General features: G+C 39.4%; 1 protein-coding gene across 7 annotated transcripts in view; it reads left to right on the forward strand.

The window, feature by feature from the left end:
* The window catches only part of GRIK1 (glutamate ionotropic receptor kainate type subunit 1), a 464,784-nt gene that overhangs the window by 404,272 nt on the left and 40,607 nt on the right, over positions 1 to 19,905 (forward strand). For all 7 annotated transcript variants that reach the window (XM_018049047.1, XM_018049094.1, XM_018048953.1 and 4 more), the window contains 5 exons: positions 1,272 to 1,385; positions 4,916 to 5,119; positions 6,057 to 6,280; positions 12,333 to 12,451; positions 16,733 to 16,950. In XM_018049047.1, the coding sequence (XP_017904536.1) occupies positions 1,272 to 1,385; positions 4,916 to 5,119; positions 6,057 to 6,280; positions 12,333 to 12,451; positions 16,733 to 16,950 (879 nt within the window). The remainder of the gene's footprint in view (positions 1 to 1,271; positions 1,386 to 4,915; positions 5,120 to 6,056; positions 6,281 to 12,332; positions 12,452 to 16,732; positions 16,951 to 19,905) is intronic.

Consider the following 19,905-nt stretch of genomic DNA (forward strand, 5'->3'; position numbering starts at 1 on the left):
TCAGCTTATAAATGTCAAAGAAAAGGGATTTCACTAATGATTCCGAGTTCTTTCATAACAGGACAAGCTTAAAGAAATTACTGGAGCAACCATTTTTATGTCCTTTATTGTGAACATTCCTTTATTGTTAACATTCATGCAGCTCTTAACATATACTAATACTTTCACATGCATTTACTCATTTGATGGTCTCCACAGCCCTATAAATTGTTTTATAGGTAGCGATCCAGAGCTCAGAAAGGTTAGCATCTTGTCCAAGGCCACCCAGCAGCCAGGTTTGCGTTCCACCTCACTAGGCTGTCAGTAAATGCTTCCAGAAGACTTCAGACAAAGAGCCAGTTCCCTAAGGCCCTGCTCCTAGATTGCCCCTAGAGGCAGAACAAGCCAATCTACTTCTACAGACTCTAATAACCCAAGAATGAGCTGGCCATGGGAGGAAATTGGGGTTACCATTTCTTAAAAGAACAGGAGGCTTCACTGACTGCCAATCACAATGGTTGGTTCTGTGACAGAAAGATCAATAAGCAATAGAAGTAATACCTTCACTAAAGGCATTCATGGTCAAGTGGAAAAACAAGACAGATAAACAGATGATAACAGAAGAAGGTCCATAACAGAGGCACAATTGGAGGTACAGACAGAGTTCTACCAGAGCCTACAAGACACCCTCACCCAGCACTAGTTCCGCAATGACAGACCTATAGAACTTGGTCTCCTGCCCATTCACACGTATTGTTCCATTTATCTTTCCCTTTTAGATGCCCAGCTCCTTCAGTGTCCATCCTACCTCCTCCATCCCATTTGTCATAAGTTTTAAAGGCACTGGTGGTAATACTTTGGCAACACAAGATCTGTATCAGCCTAACGTAAGCTCCACCAGAGCAGATGTCTTTGTCTCTTTTGTTCCTTGCTACGTCCTCCAATGCCCAGAAGAATCCCTGGTTTATAAGTCGGTGTTCAACAAACACATATTGGAAGGAAATCTGATACTCATTTACTAATTCTTAACTTAGAAAAGAACATTGGACTTAATAAATTAAAAAGACCTCTCCTACCTCCACCCCATATAGCACAGATTTTCTGTTCCACGTACGCAGTTGTTCCATTGTCTTGTTTTCCCACATGTAGTAGCTTCCCCTGTAATGGTGCCCTGGTGTCCTCTTCCCAGACTATGAGCTTTTGTGCCCATTCCTGGCGTAGAAGGGGCCTCTCTTTAGCATAAACGCCATCGCTGACAGTCGGCAGCCTCTGATGTGATGTGTTCTGTGTAGATTGGGATTTGGAACTCCAACAGTGGGCTTAACATGACGGACGGCAACAAAGACAGGTCCAATAATATCACCGATTCTCTTGCCAACCGAACACTCATCGTCACCACCATTCTGGTAAGTTGAGTCTGTGGAATCCAGGGCATCTGATCGGAACGCCTACTCTAGACCTTGAAGGATTCCTCAGCTATATTGTTCATGCCAACACCTCTGTCTGTAAATGTCTATTTTTAATTGGGGCACTAAAAGCATATATTTACATCTATCTGTAGTGGACGGAATTATCCACTTTCAGTGTTGTTCTGAAGCTCTCCAATCTCCAGTCCATGCTCAGTGATGAAATGCTCCACTCTCTAGACCTACCCAGCTGGTTACCCTTGCTCTCTGGCTGCTGGTTGGTTTCAACCGGGGGGAGACTCTGGTAAAAGGCCAGGGAGGTGGATGGAGTAAGAGATGCAGGGAAATGTCTTCCCCTGCTTCCCAGTGGTATTGTCAGAACCTCTGTGCCTCACAGCCGCAGCCTGCCTCCTGCCACTGATCCTGCTTCCGTACTCTTCCTGAGTTGCACACATGGACCACTCTTTCCTCCTTCCTGCCTTAGCCCTAGCCTCTAATTATGTTGGTCACGGGTCTTCCCGGTTGGCACTAGTGGTAAAGAATCCGCCTGCCAATGCAGGAGACATAAGAGATTTGAGTTCGAGCCCTGAGTCAGGAAGATCCCCTAGAGGAGGAAATGGCAACCCACTGCAGTATTCTTGCCTAGAGAAGCCCACGGACAGAGGAGCCTGGCAGGCTACAGTCCATAGGATCGAAAAGAGTCAGATTCAACTGAAGCAATTTAGCACAGAGGGTCAACATCCCACTATTACTCTTACCACCATCCCTGTTGGTTGCTTTTGAGGCAGGAAACAGACGGGCTCCAGGTTAGACATTTATAACCAGCCTTCTGTTTATGGGACTTCCCAGGTGGCATTCGTGGTAAAGAACCTGCCTTCCAGTGCAGGAGATGTAAGAGACTTAGTTTCAGGAAGAGCCCCTGGAGGAGAGCATGTCAACCCACTCTAGTATTCTTGCCTGGAGAATCCCATGGACAGAGGAACCGGGAGGGCTACAGTCCACAGCGTCCCACAGAGTCGGACACAACTGAAGCAAATTAGCATCCATGCGTGCACCCCTGCTTACATTTCATGTGGCAGGAAAAATGGGCTTCAGGCCTGACCCTTAAAACTGGCCTCCTGTTTGCATTGTCTGAGACAGGAGATCAGTGGGCTCCAGGTTAGGAATTTACATTCAGCCTCCTGTTTGCTCTCTGAAATGGAAGTAACAACAGAAGCAGGGATAAATACCCAGGCTTTGTCTCTTGTGGACACATTAAGAGAGTAATCATGTAGGAATAGAGAGGGACTAAACCTTGCCTGAGTAAAGGATCAAGAGATCACATAGGCCCTCTCCTTGGGGCAAGGGAGACAGTATACCTGTGCATACAGACTCCTTGGGGATCAAAATTCAGGGCATGCCAGGCCATAATAAGTCTTGCTTCTCTCCTCCCAGATGCCTTTGCATGGAAATCCATCTTTTCCAGGCACACCTAGGGGAAGGTCCTGAGACAGATTAGCTGGTGAGGGGTGGTGGTGGAGAACACAACTGGCCTGTGGGAAGACAAAGACTCAGAAAAACTATCCCTTTATAAAGGATAAAAGGCACACCTCTCTTGCAAAGAGGTTCCCAAAGACACACCTCTCTTGCAGAGCTCACCCGTGTGTCTTTCCGCTTGCACACTGCTTTTCCAATAAACATTTTATTTTTCTCTTTGCCTGCCACCTCCTCATCAGAATTCTTTCTTGTCAACATGAGCGAGGACTGGGGTTTTTGTCCTTAGTTGCTGGACTCTGTGGTCTAGCAATTAGGACTCCTGGTCAGGGAACTGAGCTCTCTCCCAGCTGATGCTCGCTGCTGTGTGGGTCCAAAATCACCTTGGCCTGTTCATTCTTCTGTACTGCTCCTTTATTAACTGTACTCCTTTCTTGAAAGAAAAGTGAAAGTGAAGTCGTTCAGTCATGTCTGACTTTTGCGATCCCATAGACTGTAGCCTACCACGTTTGTCCATCCATGGGATTTTCCAGGCAAGAGTACTGGAATGGGTTGCCATTTCCTTCTTCAGAGGATCTTCCAAACCCAGGGATCGAACCCCAGTCTCCTGCATTGTAGGGAGACGCTTTTCCATCTGAGCCACCAGGGAAGTCCTTTCTTAACTGCTCTTTAAAAGCCTGCTCTCTGTTGCAATCCTATCATGCCCCATCCAGCCACTGTTCACTCACAGACTGTTCTTCCTCCCTCTTTGCTCCTCCCTAAGCCATCAATTGTGCTTCCCAGGTGGCACTACTGGTAAGGAACCCACTGCCAATGCAAGAACATAAGAGTTGTAGGTTCAGTCCCCGGGGTCAGGAAGATCCCCTGGAGGAGGACACAGCAACCCACTCCAATATTCTTGTCTGGAGCATCACATGGACAGAGGAGCCTGGTGGAGGACAGTCTATGGGGTCTCAAACGGTCAGAAAAAACTAAAGCAACTGAGCAACTTAGCACACACGCAATCCAAGAAATAAATAAGAGTGGCCGCCTCTAAAATCATCCCTTTTAGACATTCCTGTTTTGATTCACTCCATCATGTGAAATTTATTTCTGAAACAGTTTCTGAGCATCATTCATCCAAAACGAAAACGTTTCTTCTGGTGACTAGTTTCTCTGCAACTTTCTCATGGAAATATAGAGTTTTCTACTTCTATCAGTTTGTTTGAGGATAAGCCTAAACATACAGGACGGATCAGTAATGTAGTAACTATTTTAATTTTATAAAATAAAGTAAAATTTTACTTAGTCAAATGAGAATTAATAAGGCTAGAGATATGTAGTTGTAAGGAAATGTCCTCATAGGATAGGGGATTTATCATATAAGCAAAGAATTTACCAAATGAGATCTCTGAGGTGAGTTCAAATAAGAAAACGTAACTGATGATGAAAGGGGACATCAAAGCGGTCTTCGAATAAGATATCCTGAAGGAAGCCAGGAAAAATACGTAAATAATAAGGGGAGAGTGAAGTTGAGATGCAATTTAGTTGAAAAATGAGAAAATTGAAATATTTAGAGTACTTAGTAGACAAGACATTTGAAAAACAAGAAAATATATTTGCTGATTTAGATTTCTTTTTGTAAGTAAGTGAAACTCATAGATCAAAGCCAGGAGAGTGGGTGGGTCTAGCCCTGGAAGCTTAGGTGTAGGCACAGCTGGAAACCAGACAGCCAGACATCAGATCCTCCACTGTCTTCTTGGCTAGACCTAAAGTTTAAACGTGATCCTGTCTCAATCATACCGTTTACTCACAGTTCTGCCCTCAGCAGTGGAGGGGAAAAAACTCTCAAAGAGAGAAGAGGGAGAGAAAGTAACATATGAAGTGTTCTATATTTATAGAAGATGCACAAAAGATGAGCTGAGTAAAGGCAGAAAGGGAAGTGACTTTCTTTAGAATTCTCAAATCTTAAAAACCGTTTTCAAATATTTTATATCTTCTGGCTGTTGTTGGAGCTCATGTAAGTAAATTCTGCCTTTCATTATAGCAGGGTTCTGCGTGTGATTTCTTTCATATAGGAAGAACCCTATGTGATGTACAGGAAATCTGATAAGCCCTTGTATGGAAATGACAGATTTGAAGGATATTGCCTGGATCTATTGAAGGAATTGTCAAACATCCTGGGTTTCATTTATGATGTTAAACTCGTCGCTGATGGGAAATATGGTGCTCAGAATGACAAAGGAGAGTGGAATGGAATGGTCAAGGAACTTATAGATCATGTAAGCAAAAATATATCTCCTACACTGTGGTCTTAAATGTCTAAAAAATGCATAATGAGAAGGAAATGAAAAGAGAAAGATGTTTGAGTCAGAGTCAGAAGGCATATTTTATTTTTTTGAATCATAAAAATGACCTAAAAAGTGGGAGAAAACAACCTATAAATGTAGTTTCCTTACTTAGGAGGGCAACAGGGATAAAAATTGAGGATAAAAATTTATGGGCTCATCCTTCACACTGAAGAATAAATGTGAGTGATTCTTAGATTAGATAAGGAGTTCTGAAGTTTACAGCTTGAAGCAAAATCTCATCAACTAATTTTATGACCAAGTTGCTCATTTCTTATTTTTCTCACGTGTCCTTTTTTAAAGAGATTTTTCTGCAATTTTTCCCCTCCATTTAGTTCCAGAATGTGTGTGTGTGGAACACATATATATTTGAGTTTAACACATATAATTTTGAGTTTGAGCAAAGGCTGAGAGATGGTGAAGGACAAGGAAGCCTGGCAAGCCACAAAGAGTTGGACATGACTTAGCAACTGAACAACAACACATATATATTGGAGAAGGAAATGACAACCCACTCCAGTACTCTTGCCTGGGGAATCCCACAGACAGAGGAGCTTGGTGGGCTACAGTCCATGGGGTTGAAAGAATCGGACATGACTTAGTAACTAAATATCACCTGCCATACATATATACGTGTGTGTGTGTGTGTGTGTATGTTTCACACCTTCTGGTTTCTCTTTGGTAACAAATACTATTTCATAAACATAAGTGTGTAAATCAACTGTTTTTACATCAGAGTTAATCATCATAGAAGCTTCTTGTGTGAGAAGTTTTTGGAGTTGAGAATAGGAATCAGGAGAACCAGGAAAAGTCCAGACATTCTCTCGGAAGCTAGACAGCTAAAGGGACAATTTCAAACTTGCTTTTACAGAAGGCTGACCTGGCGGTGGCTCCTCTTACCATCACCTACGTGCGGGAAAAAGTCATCGACTTCTCCAAACCCTTCATGACCCTGGGCATCAGCATTCTCTACCGGAAGCCCAATGGCACTAATCCAGGGGTCTTCTCCTTCCTCAACCCCCTGTCTCCTGACATTTGGATGTATGTCCTCTTAGCCTGCTTAGGAGTCAGTTGTGTACTTTTTGTGATCGCAAGGTAAGTTAGAGAATCACTGAGCTTCCAACAGATGCAGCTCAGTCTCAGGCTGACCTGTGTGCTGTAGAGGTAGACAGAGATCGTGAATGTCAAAGTATCATTTAGTTTTGCCTGATGTTCTGTTCTGTCATGTTCTCCCTCATAAAAGCCACTCTGTAAATGAATATCTTCTAATTATTTATAAAAGTAAGTAAGTAAGTAAGTAAGTGAAGTCGCTCAGTCATGTCTGACTCTTTGCGACCCCGTGGACTGTAGCCTACCAGGCTTCTCCGTCCATGGGATTCTCCAGGCAAGAATACTGGAATGGGTTACCATTTCCTTCTCCAGGGGATCTTCCCGACTCAGGGATCGAACCTGGGTCTCTCGCATTGGAGGCAGACGCTTTAACCTCTGAGCCACCAGGGAAGATATTTATAAAGGTACTTTTAAAAAATAGTAAGAGCACTAAGTTTTATACTAATTTAATTTTATCAGTATTTAAAGCAACATACAATGGTTATTTACCCATTTTCCATGAATTATATTGCCACAAAAGCCATAGCTAAAACAATTTAACAGGAAGAGGAAAATGGTATATGGATACTTGACCCCTGAAATATTTGCAAATAATAAGCAAAATAGAAAAAGAGTCAGCTAGAAACTGTTTTAGCAAATAAAAAAACACTGGATTAAATAAGATCATGGAGTCTTCCAGAATAAGACAAATACTTTGAAAATTGTATAAAATTTATTTTTAAAAAATTAGTTAACAAGAGAATTCTAGAAATAACTATGAAAAGGAAAGATTAGCTACACATGCAATCTGGAGGTATGAAATATTTGTGCTACCCTGGTGATTCTGTTTAGATTTTATTTTCTGAAATAACTCTACATTTAACCATTCTGCTCCACACAATTTTTTAAAGGATTTTATACCATTCAATCGATTGTATTTGTCTAAATACCTTTGATACTGAATTTGAAACACAGCTGTTTTATCTTTCTGTTGCCTTAAACAGTTGATAAGCCTGGACAAACCATATTAAAAAAAATAATTGCTTTTTTATGTCCTCTACTCATTTTCAATCTTTTTCATCTTTCAACAAAACTCAGTGAATTTTTCCTAATCAATTTTTGTTTTCCCTCCAGGAATTTCTAAGAGAAATATTTCTTCATCCTAATCCTTTGTCATTGTTCACTGTATGATTTTGATTAATGCCGGGTAACTCTCTGGCATAATTATAAAGAAAACTTAGAAAAATAACCTAGCTTAGAAAGGTCTTACAGATCCTTTGCAGACACAGTCAAAGCAAATTAATGTGTGCTTTCGCATATGAGTGAGACACATTCAGTATGAAATGAATGTTTGGAAGTTCTCTATACCTCATAAACTATACCATTACCAAACCCTAGATTGTTTTCCAAATTTTGTCCAGATATTAATTTTAAATAATTACCAAAGCTTTCTTTCCATGTGCCTTACCTCAGAAAATAATATAGTGGCAGTATGTAGAGTGATATTATCCTTTGATAATACTTAATCAGTGGTTCTCAACTAGGAGAAATTTTATCCCCCAGGGAACATTTGACAAGGTCTGGAAATAGCTTTTGATTGTTACAGCTGAGGGTAGGGGATGCTACTGCTATCTGGTAGATAAGAGTCCAGGGATGTAGCCAAACATCCTGCAGTGTGCAGAGCCGTCCTGCCTCCTATGACAAAAACATATCCCCAAAGTGTCAATAGCATCAAGTTGGAAAAACTGTGCTCTAAATAATTAAAGATGATATTGCTTTGAATGTCTAATTTTCAAAGACCAATCACTCACCTTTGGAGGTGCATGTCTCATTACTTCCTCCTAAGTGAAATACATACAGCCTTAGAATGGTCATTTGATAAATGATTGCCGTAAGGTGATGTGCCGTCTGACGATAGTTAGGAAATCTTTGCTGGCTTGATGTTCCATTCCTCTATTCGGGGCCCACACCTGCTGGGTGATTTTAGGACTAGTGGGGCAATCCAAGCAGCAGAGGGTAAGAGAGAAGTGAGTTTCCATATTCCCCAGTTCATTGCTCTATCTAGGCAGAGATGCTGATGAATAGAATAGTCAAGACAATGTTGATGAGCAAGCAATTACCTCATTTATCACACTGACTTGACCCGAATCGGCAAAAGAGAAAACCATGTCAACAGCATCCAGCAGTTCTCACAAACAGACAATTTCAAAGTATTTGTTTACATTTGACCCCAACTGTGTCTTTAAGTTCCCTTATTTTTACCACCAAACGAATGTAGCATTAAGTAGCTTTCCCTTCCTTATGTTATCTGTTCCTCTGTAAGCTCCTGGTAATCCAGAGCCCTACATTTTCTAACTTGACTCTCTTTCAATGAAGAAAACAGCCTCCAGGACTTCCCTGATGATACAGTAGTTACGATTCCATGCTTCCAATGCAGGGTCACAGGTTCAGTCCCTGGCCAGGAAACTAAGGTCCCATATGCTGTGAAGCGTGGCCAAAAAATTAAAAGAAGCAGCCTTGTTTCTCCCCCAATCAATACTATTTACTCAGGATTCCTACTCACCAACAGTACACTTTATAGACCAGTTTTTTTTCTTTATTTAGCTTATTATCCTTATCACTCCCTTCTCACTGTCTTTCTTCTCACTCTGGGTCTTGGGGAAGTGGAATTATCAGACATCAAATGCAATCTTTCACACAGCACGGTGGTAAAACATAAAAAAAAAAGAAATTAAAAAATAACTCCCTGCAGTGCACAGGTGCACTGTCACAGGGACTGCATTCTCAACTATATTCATGTTCCCCATGCCTTTGAATCCATTTCTGCTTCCAGTTCATAAGGCCACTAAATATATCTTGGATGTGATTCCCCAAGACAAATCCTGGTTAAATAAGTGTGCCGATTCGCTTTGACTTCCAGAGACCATGAACTTGGTCTGAGACCATGAACTTGGTCAGTCTGCATCAGTAAGCTAAGATGGGAAATGACTTTCTGATACCACCTTAGTGGTTTGCATTCATAGTTAGTGAAATAGAAATGAAAAATAGTTAATCTCCTAATCACTCGCTCTAGAGAGGCTTTTGAATTTGTGTTTTGAAGTATACACTTTCTTGTCCGTTTAGAGGGAAAAACAAAGCTCATCACTGCTTTTGGGCTTATGTTCTCACTAGACAGAAGCTTACAAACCATTTGCTGAACTGAATTGATTTATAAAGTTAGACAAACTAAGGAAAACCATACAAAAATTTTTATGTGTATGTCACAAATGTGCATGTCAGTGTTTTTGCTTTGTGGTTGACATTTGCTAAATTACTTTTGTAAAGTATTTAATCCCAAGGAATTATGTCCATCATGAGCATACAATTTAGATAGACTGAATATCCAGAAATAATGTCTGCTTACATCTTACAATTTATGTTTATCTTCTTAAAATGGACATTTTTTTTAATTTGGCTTCTGGCAAAGAAAAATCAAGAAAACCTTTGACTGTAGCTCTACTATAAACCCAACCAGTTACATTACAAGATTGAGAGCTTTATCCATTAAAAGATCTCCCTCTTGTTGATGTAGCCTGATATCCATTTTCAGTCATAAAAAGAATTCCTTAATTAGAAGTCTTCAGTGTTTTATATCTTCCATTCAAGTAAAACCCTGGCATATACGAACATGAAACCAAAATGAGCCTCTGCATTTCTGTATAACTCTTCGAGATGCAAGTTTTGATGTAAATTCTAAGCACATTTGTCCCTTTCTCTGTCATTTTACTAAAATTGGAATCAGGTGAGGAGAGCAGCTTCAGAATACCATTGGTACAGGCCATGAATTAATCTTTCTACCAGGCTTCCTGGTGATGACATTGCTGTCACACTGGCTATCTTTAAGCAGACATTAGGAATTTCAAGCTGAAATATCTGCATCCAGGCAACAGGTAGATCTATTGCATTATGAAAAGTCAGTGTGCCACAGTACAGCATCAAATCACTATTTAATATTCCTCAGTCCACACACTCTCCAAGTCACTCAGAATCCCAGAGAGAAAGAATCTAAAATATCTCTGCCGAGCAGGCAGAATTGCATTGCTGTTTGGACAGCTTTCTTTTTTGCCGTAGAAAACTAGATTAATTGTTCACTTAGAGCTGCAAAGTCTGAAATACGGAAACAGGACCGAGTGAGATGCAGCATTCCAAAGAAAGAAGTGGTGGGTTCATTCATCAGAGCACATACAGGGGAGACAGGCCAGAATATTACAGAGCTGGTGGTGGCCAGGTTTTATGAGCTGTTTAGAGAAACTTCTGCTTTTGAAGGCATAGCCCTCCTAATGTATTGCAATTAATTTTCTTAAATTATTGTACAAGCACCAATGATGCTGTTTAAGTAGTGGCATTTTTACCCTGTGTATTGCTTCAATTAGTAGGCTCGTTAATATTGGTATTGGGTTCTTCGGCTCAGCAAACTTCTGTGGTTATAAGAGAGTATAAATTCAAAACTTAATTATACTGTTGAAACAGTAATTAAAATGTATTGGCATGGCATTGTCAATTAAAGCTTTATTCATAAGCTTCACAGGAACCTGCACTGTGTGCCCTGCAGCTGTGGAGAAGGCGTAGTAATGAGTGGGATGCCATTATTATGGGATAAACTATGAGGCTGTTATCCTAGCCTCCTTGAGACTTGATGAGGAGACACTGTGTACTTTTCAGAAGGTGTCTGCAGGTTTAGGGAATGGTGTTTCATTAAGAACTGTCTGCCCACTTCCTTGTGCCTGATTCAAAGTGCGCCCCGCTTCTCGCTGTAGATAATGTATTCACCTTAACACCAACTCTCCACCATGTGTCAGCAACCTGCTATTGTTTACTGCTGAAGCCTATGGCTGGAGAGCATTCCATATGTTCGCACGGACTTTACAACACTCCTGCTTGCATTAAAAGGACCCAGTGGCAAATGGCCTAGCTTTCGGTGCTAAGGACTACTGCATTTTAAATCATTTCCAGATCGCTTCGCAGCGCATCTGCTAATGTCTTTTTGGGAAAAATAAGTGCCCCTAGGAAAGATAGTCTTTAAAAAGAACCATAGACCACGGAGCTCCTTGCGCTTGTAGAGGTCAGGCAGATTTTTAGAAAATAGAAGAAGAATCAAAAATCCTTTCAGCCCCTCAAATTTTTATTTGAACACAACTTAGAGATATCTGGATTCTTTCTTCTTTAAAAATAAGGAAACTGAAGCCAGAGAGTTTAAATTACTTATTCAAAGTTGACTTCCTAACTGGCTAGGGCTGGCGATCAAGTGGCCACAGTTCACAGTTGTAGAAACAATTCAGAATGAATCTTAGAGGAAGGTCTGAACCTAAAACTGTCCATCCAGACATGCTGTGGCCTTAACATTAATGAACTCTGATGCCTGGGCCAGGGTACTTCTAAATTCGAACTGTATCTCTTCATTTAAAGATTGGGATTTTTATTTCCACACACTATCATAAAAGTATCAAATACACCTCAATCCAGACCTTCTTTTTGTTCACTAATCGTTTGAAACTTGCGACTCCTTTGATGCGTTATGAAATCACTAGACTACATAGACTCCTTTGGTCTATCAGTCAGTAACCCTTGAAGTCCGTCGCCCCTCTGTCTCGTGCCTTCCTCAGCACCTAGCGACACAGAGTCTTGATACTGCAGTTGGCATGCAACTGTGTGTATCATTGTCATCGCTACTCTGCGGGGTAAATGCTTGGGATGAGTGAACCTCCCTTTGCAGTCCGTCTAGTTGTTCAATAAAATGGAAATGAGTGAAGACTCAGAAAAAATCAGTGGACATGATCTGAGGAATATGGTTCCAGCCAACCAGCGGGCTTTGCCTAGAAATCAGAAGACTGGTAAATATAATACCTAGAGTCTCCTTTACCCTTTGCCTACCAAAGCTGTAAGTTTCTGAGCACGGCCTACTGTTTGGTTTGACGTGTCCTTCATTCCCTGTTGGGTGCTGTGCCTGGTTCAGTGGATTTTTGCTGGTGCCGCATGAATCTACCTCATATTTACAGACTGTTTCTGTTAACTACCGCAGGTTTACACCCTACGAATGGTATAACCCCCACCCATGCAACCCTGACTCAGACGTGGTGGAAAACAATTTTACTTTACTAAATAGTTTCTGGTTTGGAGTTGGAGCTCTCATGCAACAAGGTACAAGGTTGCCCATCTTTGTCACACGCATCCCACGGTCTGCTGACAGGCTTTTATGCTGGTAAACTCCACCAAGAAGATAGGGGGTAGGCTAAAAACCAACTCAGTAGTTAAAAAGATAGAACCTGGCTTCCTAGACAGTTCTAAAAATAAAAAAGACAAAAATATGACAGCAACAGAACTCCTTTGCTACAGATATAAAATAAACTTCTATCAAGCAACAAATATGACTTTTCATAGAGGGAAGGAAAGGATAAATTACCTTAGAAATTGTTTACAAACTGACATAGATGGAGATATCTATCTTTTCCTTTTCAGTCATAACCTCACAAGTTACAATTTGAAAAGGGCTAAAATTTGAATCCTTTGAAAATTAGGTTGACTTACATCCTTCCAATAGATGACAGTCCCTAAAACTATCACCTAATTACCACTCTGACAAACCCTACTGGGATTCATCTTAGCTTCCCAGTAACTTTTTACAATCTCCCTCAGTTTGTAACCATAGCAACAGTAAACTGGAGATGTTGGAGGAAATAAAATTCAAACCACAGAAATGTAATCTATTTTGTACATTTTCTATGATTTGAAGGATTTTGACTTTGTGGGGAAGGGAGGAGTGAGTTGTTTTAACCTTTGGAAGAAATCCAACACTTCTGTGGATTTTCCTCAGCTTTGATTCCAGGCGTATGGTCTAGAAAATACTTCTCAAGATTAAATGCATTAATTTAAGAAAATCATCAGTCACAGATGCTGTTGTGTTTGGAATATCTCCTTATTTGACAACAAGCTGCAAAATAAATTGGCAAAGGAAATTTCAACTAGGATATATATTAAAGATGTTTGTTACTTAGGGGTAAGCCCTAAGGCTTCTCAGGAGGGACTTGTTATCATGCTACTCGAAGTGTTTATGTTGTGTTTAAAAATTCCAAGGAGAGAGAACAGGGTTTCTACAGTGGAAACATCAAATAATTGAAGAAAGTGAGTAAATCATCTCAACACACAGTTAAGTATAGCTTATTCAGGCAGTGCAAAGTAGGTGTAGACCCAGCACCTGATTCACTGGAAATCACTTGTGTAAATTTAGAGCGTAAGACAGAACTATAAATCCCACAGGAAAACTCATTGGATGACATACACTGCTTTACCAGTGCATTTAGTTTTTAAGGCATTTATCTTGTGAGCAATCACTTTCAAAGAATGAGAGGGACTTCCTTCCTTACCAGTAGCTTGCCTTCCTATGCCATTGGAATAGAAAAGTATGACTCGGGTTTCCTAGAGTATGCAGCACGCCTGTGCAGGTACGTGTGACCGTGACTGCCTTTTGTCATATAGTGTTATTGTTGTTCTTTAGTAGCTATGTCGTATCCAACTCTGTGACCCCTAGGACTGTAGCCTGCCAGCTCCTCTGTCATGGGATTTCCCAGGCAACAAAACTGGGGGGAAATGTCATTTCCCTCTCCAGGGTATCTTCCTGATCCAGTGATCGAACCTATGTCTCCTGCACTGGAAAACAGATTCTTTACTGCTGAGCCACAAGGGAAGCCCATCATATGCATATACCCTCCCCCTAAATTTCTCTTTTATACTCTACCTGTTTGGAGTTTCCCATCATCCACAGCAAACCGTGGGATGCAGTGTCTGCTAGTTACCACGACCTTGGGTACATGACAGTCAGCCCCAACCAGACTCTGCTTGTTTTTCAAGAAGTTTAAAGTATCTGTCAGGTGAAAAAAAAAAATATTATGATGTACAAATTTGCGGTACTGGTGACTGTTCATGCATTTGTCCTTAGCATTGGACTGGGTAGCTAACTTCTATATTGACTGTTGCGCTCTTGCTAGCAGAAGTTTGTCGCTGTACTCAATTGGAAACCATTTTGTTTAATTTCTTTTTTAATGTGATGATCAGGCTTTCTCTTTTCTACAGAGGGTGAGCAAAGTCTGGATCAGGATTGGCTGTCATGTCTGCCGTAAAAGGCACTAAAGAGACTTCAGCAAGTATTGTCTCTCATCCCAGATATTTTCTGATGACGTTTCATTCTGCTTTTATTACTGTCATGATTTCAACCTCTAGAGTTCTGACCTTTAACAAATCATCTCGACTTGAGTGAAGTCATTTCTAGGTATATCAGTTAACAATGAGAGTCATGAAAGTCAGAAAACTGTGTGATTTTTTTTCAAAAGATGAAGTGTTGAGAAATTCATACCATCTACCAAGGGTTTAAAATGTAGTATGAGTAGGTTCCTATTAATTATTTTTAATTTCCATGACAACTTCATTCAAATGTATAAATATGATTTATTTTAAAGTGTGATAGATGTAAATTTATTATTGCATGTAGACAGTTGGTTATCCATCTGTCTGCCTAGTTTTCCTGCCATATAATACACAATTATATGAATAATAAATTAAAACCTGATCTTTTCACAAACGCAAATAAAATAAGGATAAATTCACAGCAGAAAATCTATACTTATAAGCTAAGAAAATATATCTACTAACTGTATTACCTATTTCCTATGGGTATTTTATGAAATAAATGGTATTTTAATGATAGCCAACTAAAGATCTAAAATAATATCACATTACCACGAGGCTGCTAGATCAATTCAGGATGAAGATATGAAACAAACTTGGGCATTAAACATACACACCTATAGCATATAAATCCCATTAAACTGCAAGATTACAGCAACAGCAATGCACTATCTTACTAAATCCTTAGAAGCAGTTTGATGAAAACTGTTATAAATCTGTGTAACGTTACACACTCAAATTCAAACAACCAAGCCAAAAAAAGAAAGAAAAGACACAGTGAAGCCATTAACCTCATTAAAAGAGAATCAAGTACAAAGAATAGCTTTAGAAGAACATAGCTAATTCAAAGCTAAGAAATTCTGCCAACATTTATCTGCATATCATGAGCCTGGAGCTGAATCTGATTTCATGAGCAATATTTGCATTTGTTTACAGATTAACCTTGAGCATATCTTCATGTATTTGTAGATTGGTAAACTCCAATTTCCCTTTCTATCTTAAGCCATTAATGACAAAACTTCAAGACAATCAGAACAGTGAAAGACTCCTTTAAACCAGATAATTCACCTGCTGAACTTCACACTTTAGATTTAACTCAGGGTGTTTTCCTTTCACTTCTTAAGTGGTCCCATAAACTCTATCATTTCTCCGAATTTATGGAGAAAATGCCAAGAGAGAAGCAATGGTGAATTTCAGGCAAGCAGATTAACCAAAACCCATCCATGGATCAATACCATTAGGGTAAGGGCTGCATATGCCTTTCTGCTCCTTTCGGTTCTGCTGCTGGTTTTATAAACTTCCATGGCTCAGCTTGATCAAAGGTTTTGAGCTAGAGAGCTTTCACAAATGCTTGTCCTTTGCGTAGGTAAACTTTGCCTGTATACCCTTTCTTCAAGAGAGAAAGATGTTTTTTCTTTTTCTTGGTAAATACATTAAATGCCTCTATATTACCTTTTTACAAATAATCAGGAACCATCTGATAACACCTAAAATGAGTGTTTTTAACAAGAAGGGCCCCTTTCCACCTCCAAAACAGCCAGTCTTTGAAGTATAATTAAATTGTACTTTATTTGAGGACAAAATTGTGCCTTTTCAGTGAATATATTATTTTCAGTTAAACAAGAATCAACATTAAAAAAATAATTTTGACTTCAAAAATAACATAAAATAAAAGAATGATTCATCCGCTGTCAAGTACAGTTGTGCCCAATATCATTTTGATTTAATAAAACAATGTTTTATTAAATGCATGTGATAAATAACATGATATGTAAATCTTTTGAAAGTTTCTCCCATTCTTTAATATTAGATAAAATGTTAATGTTAACATTTTAAAGCTTTCACTGTTGTACAACCTAGAACATTTTATTTCACACAATAAGATGTATATTAGACAGTGCAAAAAGCCCAGAAGTCTGAGGATTTTTCAGCAAAAACAAGCAACTAAGCTGTTTATAAATTTTAGTCATAGAATATCTCAGGGTTAAAACCATTAAAACCATCAAATGGAAATAAATCACATTTAAGCAGCAGCAGTGATAAATGATAAAAGATCATTTAAATTTTACTTCATTTTCTAAAAAGATACATCTGTTCACCTACACACAAGAAAATAAATGCTTGATAGATTTATGATTTTGAGTCACAAAAATGCATTATCTCTCTAGACTACTGTTGAATCATGAGTCTTCTCCCTTCTCATACCTGTTTAACACTCTTACTCTGGTGATACCATCACAGGATCAGAGTTGATGCCCAAAGCTCTCTCGACCAGAATAGTTGGAGGGATATGGTGGTTTTTCACCCTAATCATCATTTCATCCTACACTGCCAATCTGGCCGCCTTCTTGACAGTAGAGCGAATGGAATCCCCCATTGATTCAGCGGATGATTTGGCAAAACAAACCAAGATAGAATATGGGGCTGTCAGAGATGGATCAACAATGACCTTCTTCAAGGTAAGGAACTAACAAAATATTCTCAATGGTCATCTCATACTGATGGAAAAAGGGTGTGGAATAAGAGTCTGTCAAAAAAAAAAAATTGTTAGGCAGTTTTTTTATAAAATAAAATGTCTAATGATGTAATCTGATTACAAAGAACCCAGGTGCCCACAGCAGTCAGTGTAAAGCAATTTCTTCAGTTTATCTAGATATCAGTCCTTCTATACCCAATATAGTACACTCAAATCCACATATCTCTCTGTACCTTCAACATTTTTCTCTTGCCTTTACACCATTTAGATATCAATTCTTCTATCCTCAATTTAATACACTCAGTTCCAAATATCAGTACCTTCAACATCTTTTCTTACCTTTACATCCATTAATTAATGCCTCATGTATGGAACTCACAAAATAAAGTTCACTTAATCTGAAATTCCAATCAAAATATGTAAATATCATTGTTTCATTCATGTTCTATACTGGATGAGATAGGAACAGATGACAAGTAAATCTGTTGTTAGTGGAATTTATTTGGAAAATTAAATCCAAAAATATCCCAGGAGACTCCAGTCTAATATTGCATCTGCACCAACAGGGATAGTGCTCCCAGTACAGCCTGAAGCTTTCCCCATACCTAGAGAGCTTCCTGAGGCACCAAAGGAGATTTAAGCTAGAATCAATATAGTTTTAGTGTCAAGTACATTTTGTTGTTCATGTCTTTTAATGACTTACCCAGAGTAATGAAGCTGATGTCAGCCTTGCATATAGAATAAGCTGTAGTAGTTGTATTATCAAATCTCAGATACTGTGTCTCCCATGGGGAAAAATATGGATTTTAATAGATCCAGAAACCTTTAGAGATGACAAAAAAACCTTAGAGATCAAAAAGATTCAGACCTTCACCTTACTCATGAAAAGAACAAAACCCTCAGAAGCTAAATTATCTGCTCAAAACCATATACTTGGTTTGAAACAGAGATAGACAAGGACCTTCTTGTAAGAGATAATTGTGCCTGTGGGAGTGAGGTGGGGTGGGGCGTGGGAGCAGGGAAGGAAAACAACTGTAACCAAAATAAACTTTAAAAATGCTTTTGTTGACATTTCACACCTGGATTACCAAAATGAAGTTGCCACCCTAGGAGCAAGTGGACTACTCTGACTTGTGGAGAATATTAAAGTAGAGACAAAATATTAAGGGTAAAAAAAAGTGAACACGTCTTGGTATAACAGTTCACAAAAATTGGTATTGTGTACATGTTTGTGTTAATCACTCAGTTGTGTCCGACTCTCCACGACCCCAAGGACTGTAGCTCACCAGGCTCCCATCTATTACTTATGCAGTAAATGTGGTTTAGCAATTACCAACAGTAATAGATAAACAAATAAAAACTTGTTTTAAGAGTAAACTAGGGGGCATTCCTGGCAATCCAGTGCAATCCCTTCCAATGCAGGGAATGTGGGTTTGATTTCTGGTCAAGGAGCTAAGATACCATATGCCTCAGAACCAAGATATATATATATAACACACAAGTGATATTTTAATAAATCCAATAAAGTTTTTAAAACATGGTCCACATAAAAATAATCTTAATAAAAAGAGTACACTATACTCAAAGGTTTATAAAAAACAGAGTAATCTTTAAATGTTAGGATTTTCTTTTCCTCTATTTAAAAAAAATGATGATTTTTAAACACTTTTTTTTTTAAGAAATATGTCATTGATTTAATGAAGGTATAAAGTGTGATTGTTTCTTTTTTGGACAAGTGTTGTTTTCAGGACAAATGACTTTAAATATTGGCTTTCCAACTTTCTGAAAGCTTAAATTTTCCTAAAATCAATAGTGTGAAGAAACATAAGCTACCCCCAGCTAGTAATTCATCACAATACTTGTCAGAAAGCAGGAAAGTGACCTGCAAGGCATATAGGACCAAGGGACACTGCTAAAGCAGAATTGAGTATGTCTGAAAAACTGTCTGAAATGACTTATCTCTTTCACCAATATCAAAAAGTTTTAGAGTATTGGGAAAGGGGCAAGTAGAAGCAGAGAAGATTCTACGACTACTATAGTATAGTATAGTATGCATAGAGCGTGTGCTCGGTTGTGTCCGACTCTTTGCAACCCCATGGACTGTAGCCCGCCAGCCTCCTCTGTCCATGGGATTTTCCTGGCAAGAATACTGCTTATTAAGATGCACATCATAAATATAAAAAGAGGGAGAGGCTATGCTTTGAAAAAGCCATAGACCTGACTCTGCCACCGTCCAATTAATCACTGAATTCACACAGTATCCTTTAACCGTATTTTGATTTGTTTCTGCTCATAAAAAAGTGTTGGTCCCACGTCACCTGGCAGGACCCTAGGGTCAACACAGTAAGGTATTCTTGGATAGTGCTTTTCACTGAAATAATGTGGCACTAGTCTCACAACTGCTGCTCCCTGGACATTTTCAGAGCAGGCTCCTGCTTGCTCCCTGGTCCTGAAAATGAGGCCAGGGTAAGTTTCTGGGGTGACTGGGCAAATGAGACAATAAGCATCTCAGGGAGAAACACCGTGATGAGAGTACAAACAAGGACAGGGAGACAAGAAGCATGCATTACACAGTAGCTCATAGCCACACGCTCTGCTCCTAAACACTTTAAATATATTATCTCATTTTGTCCTTATAAAGGGCAACCGAGGAAAAAGCTAACATTATCCCCATTGTATGATGAGGAAAATAAAGGCACATATACATGCGTGCTAAGACACTTAAGTCATATCCACTCTATGCAGTGCTATGGACGATAGCCTGACAGTCTCCTCTACCATGGGATTCTCCAGGCAAGAATATGGCGGTGGGTTGCTATGCTCTTCTCCAAGGGATCTTCCCAACCCAGGAATCGAAGCTAGGTCTCCTGCTTTGCAGGCAGATTCCTTACCTTCTGAGCCACTAGTAGGAAAGTAAGTGAGGCATCAGTTCAGTTCA

The sequence above is a fragment of the Capra hircus genome, chromosome 1 (assembly GCF_001704415.2).
Source record: "Capra hircus breed San Clemente chromosome 1, ASM170441v1, whole genome shotgun sequence".
Classification (NCBI taxonomy): Eukaryota; Metazoa; Chordata; class Mammalia; order Artiodactyla; family Bovidae; genus Capra; species Capra hircus.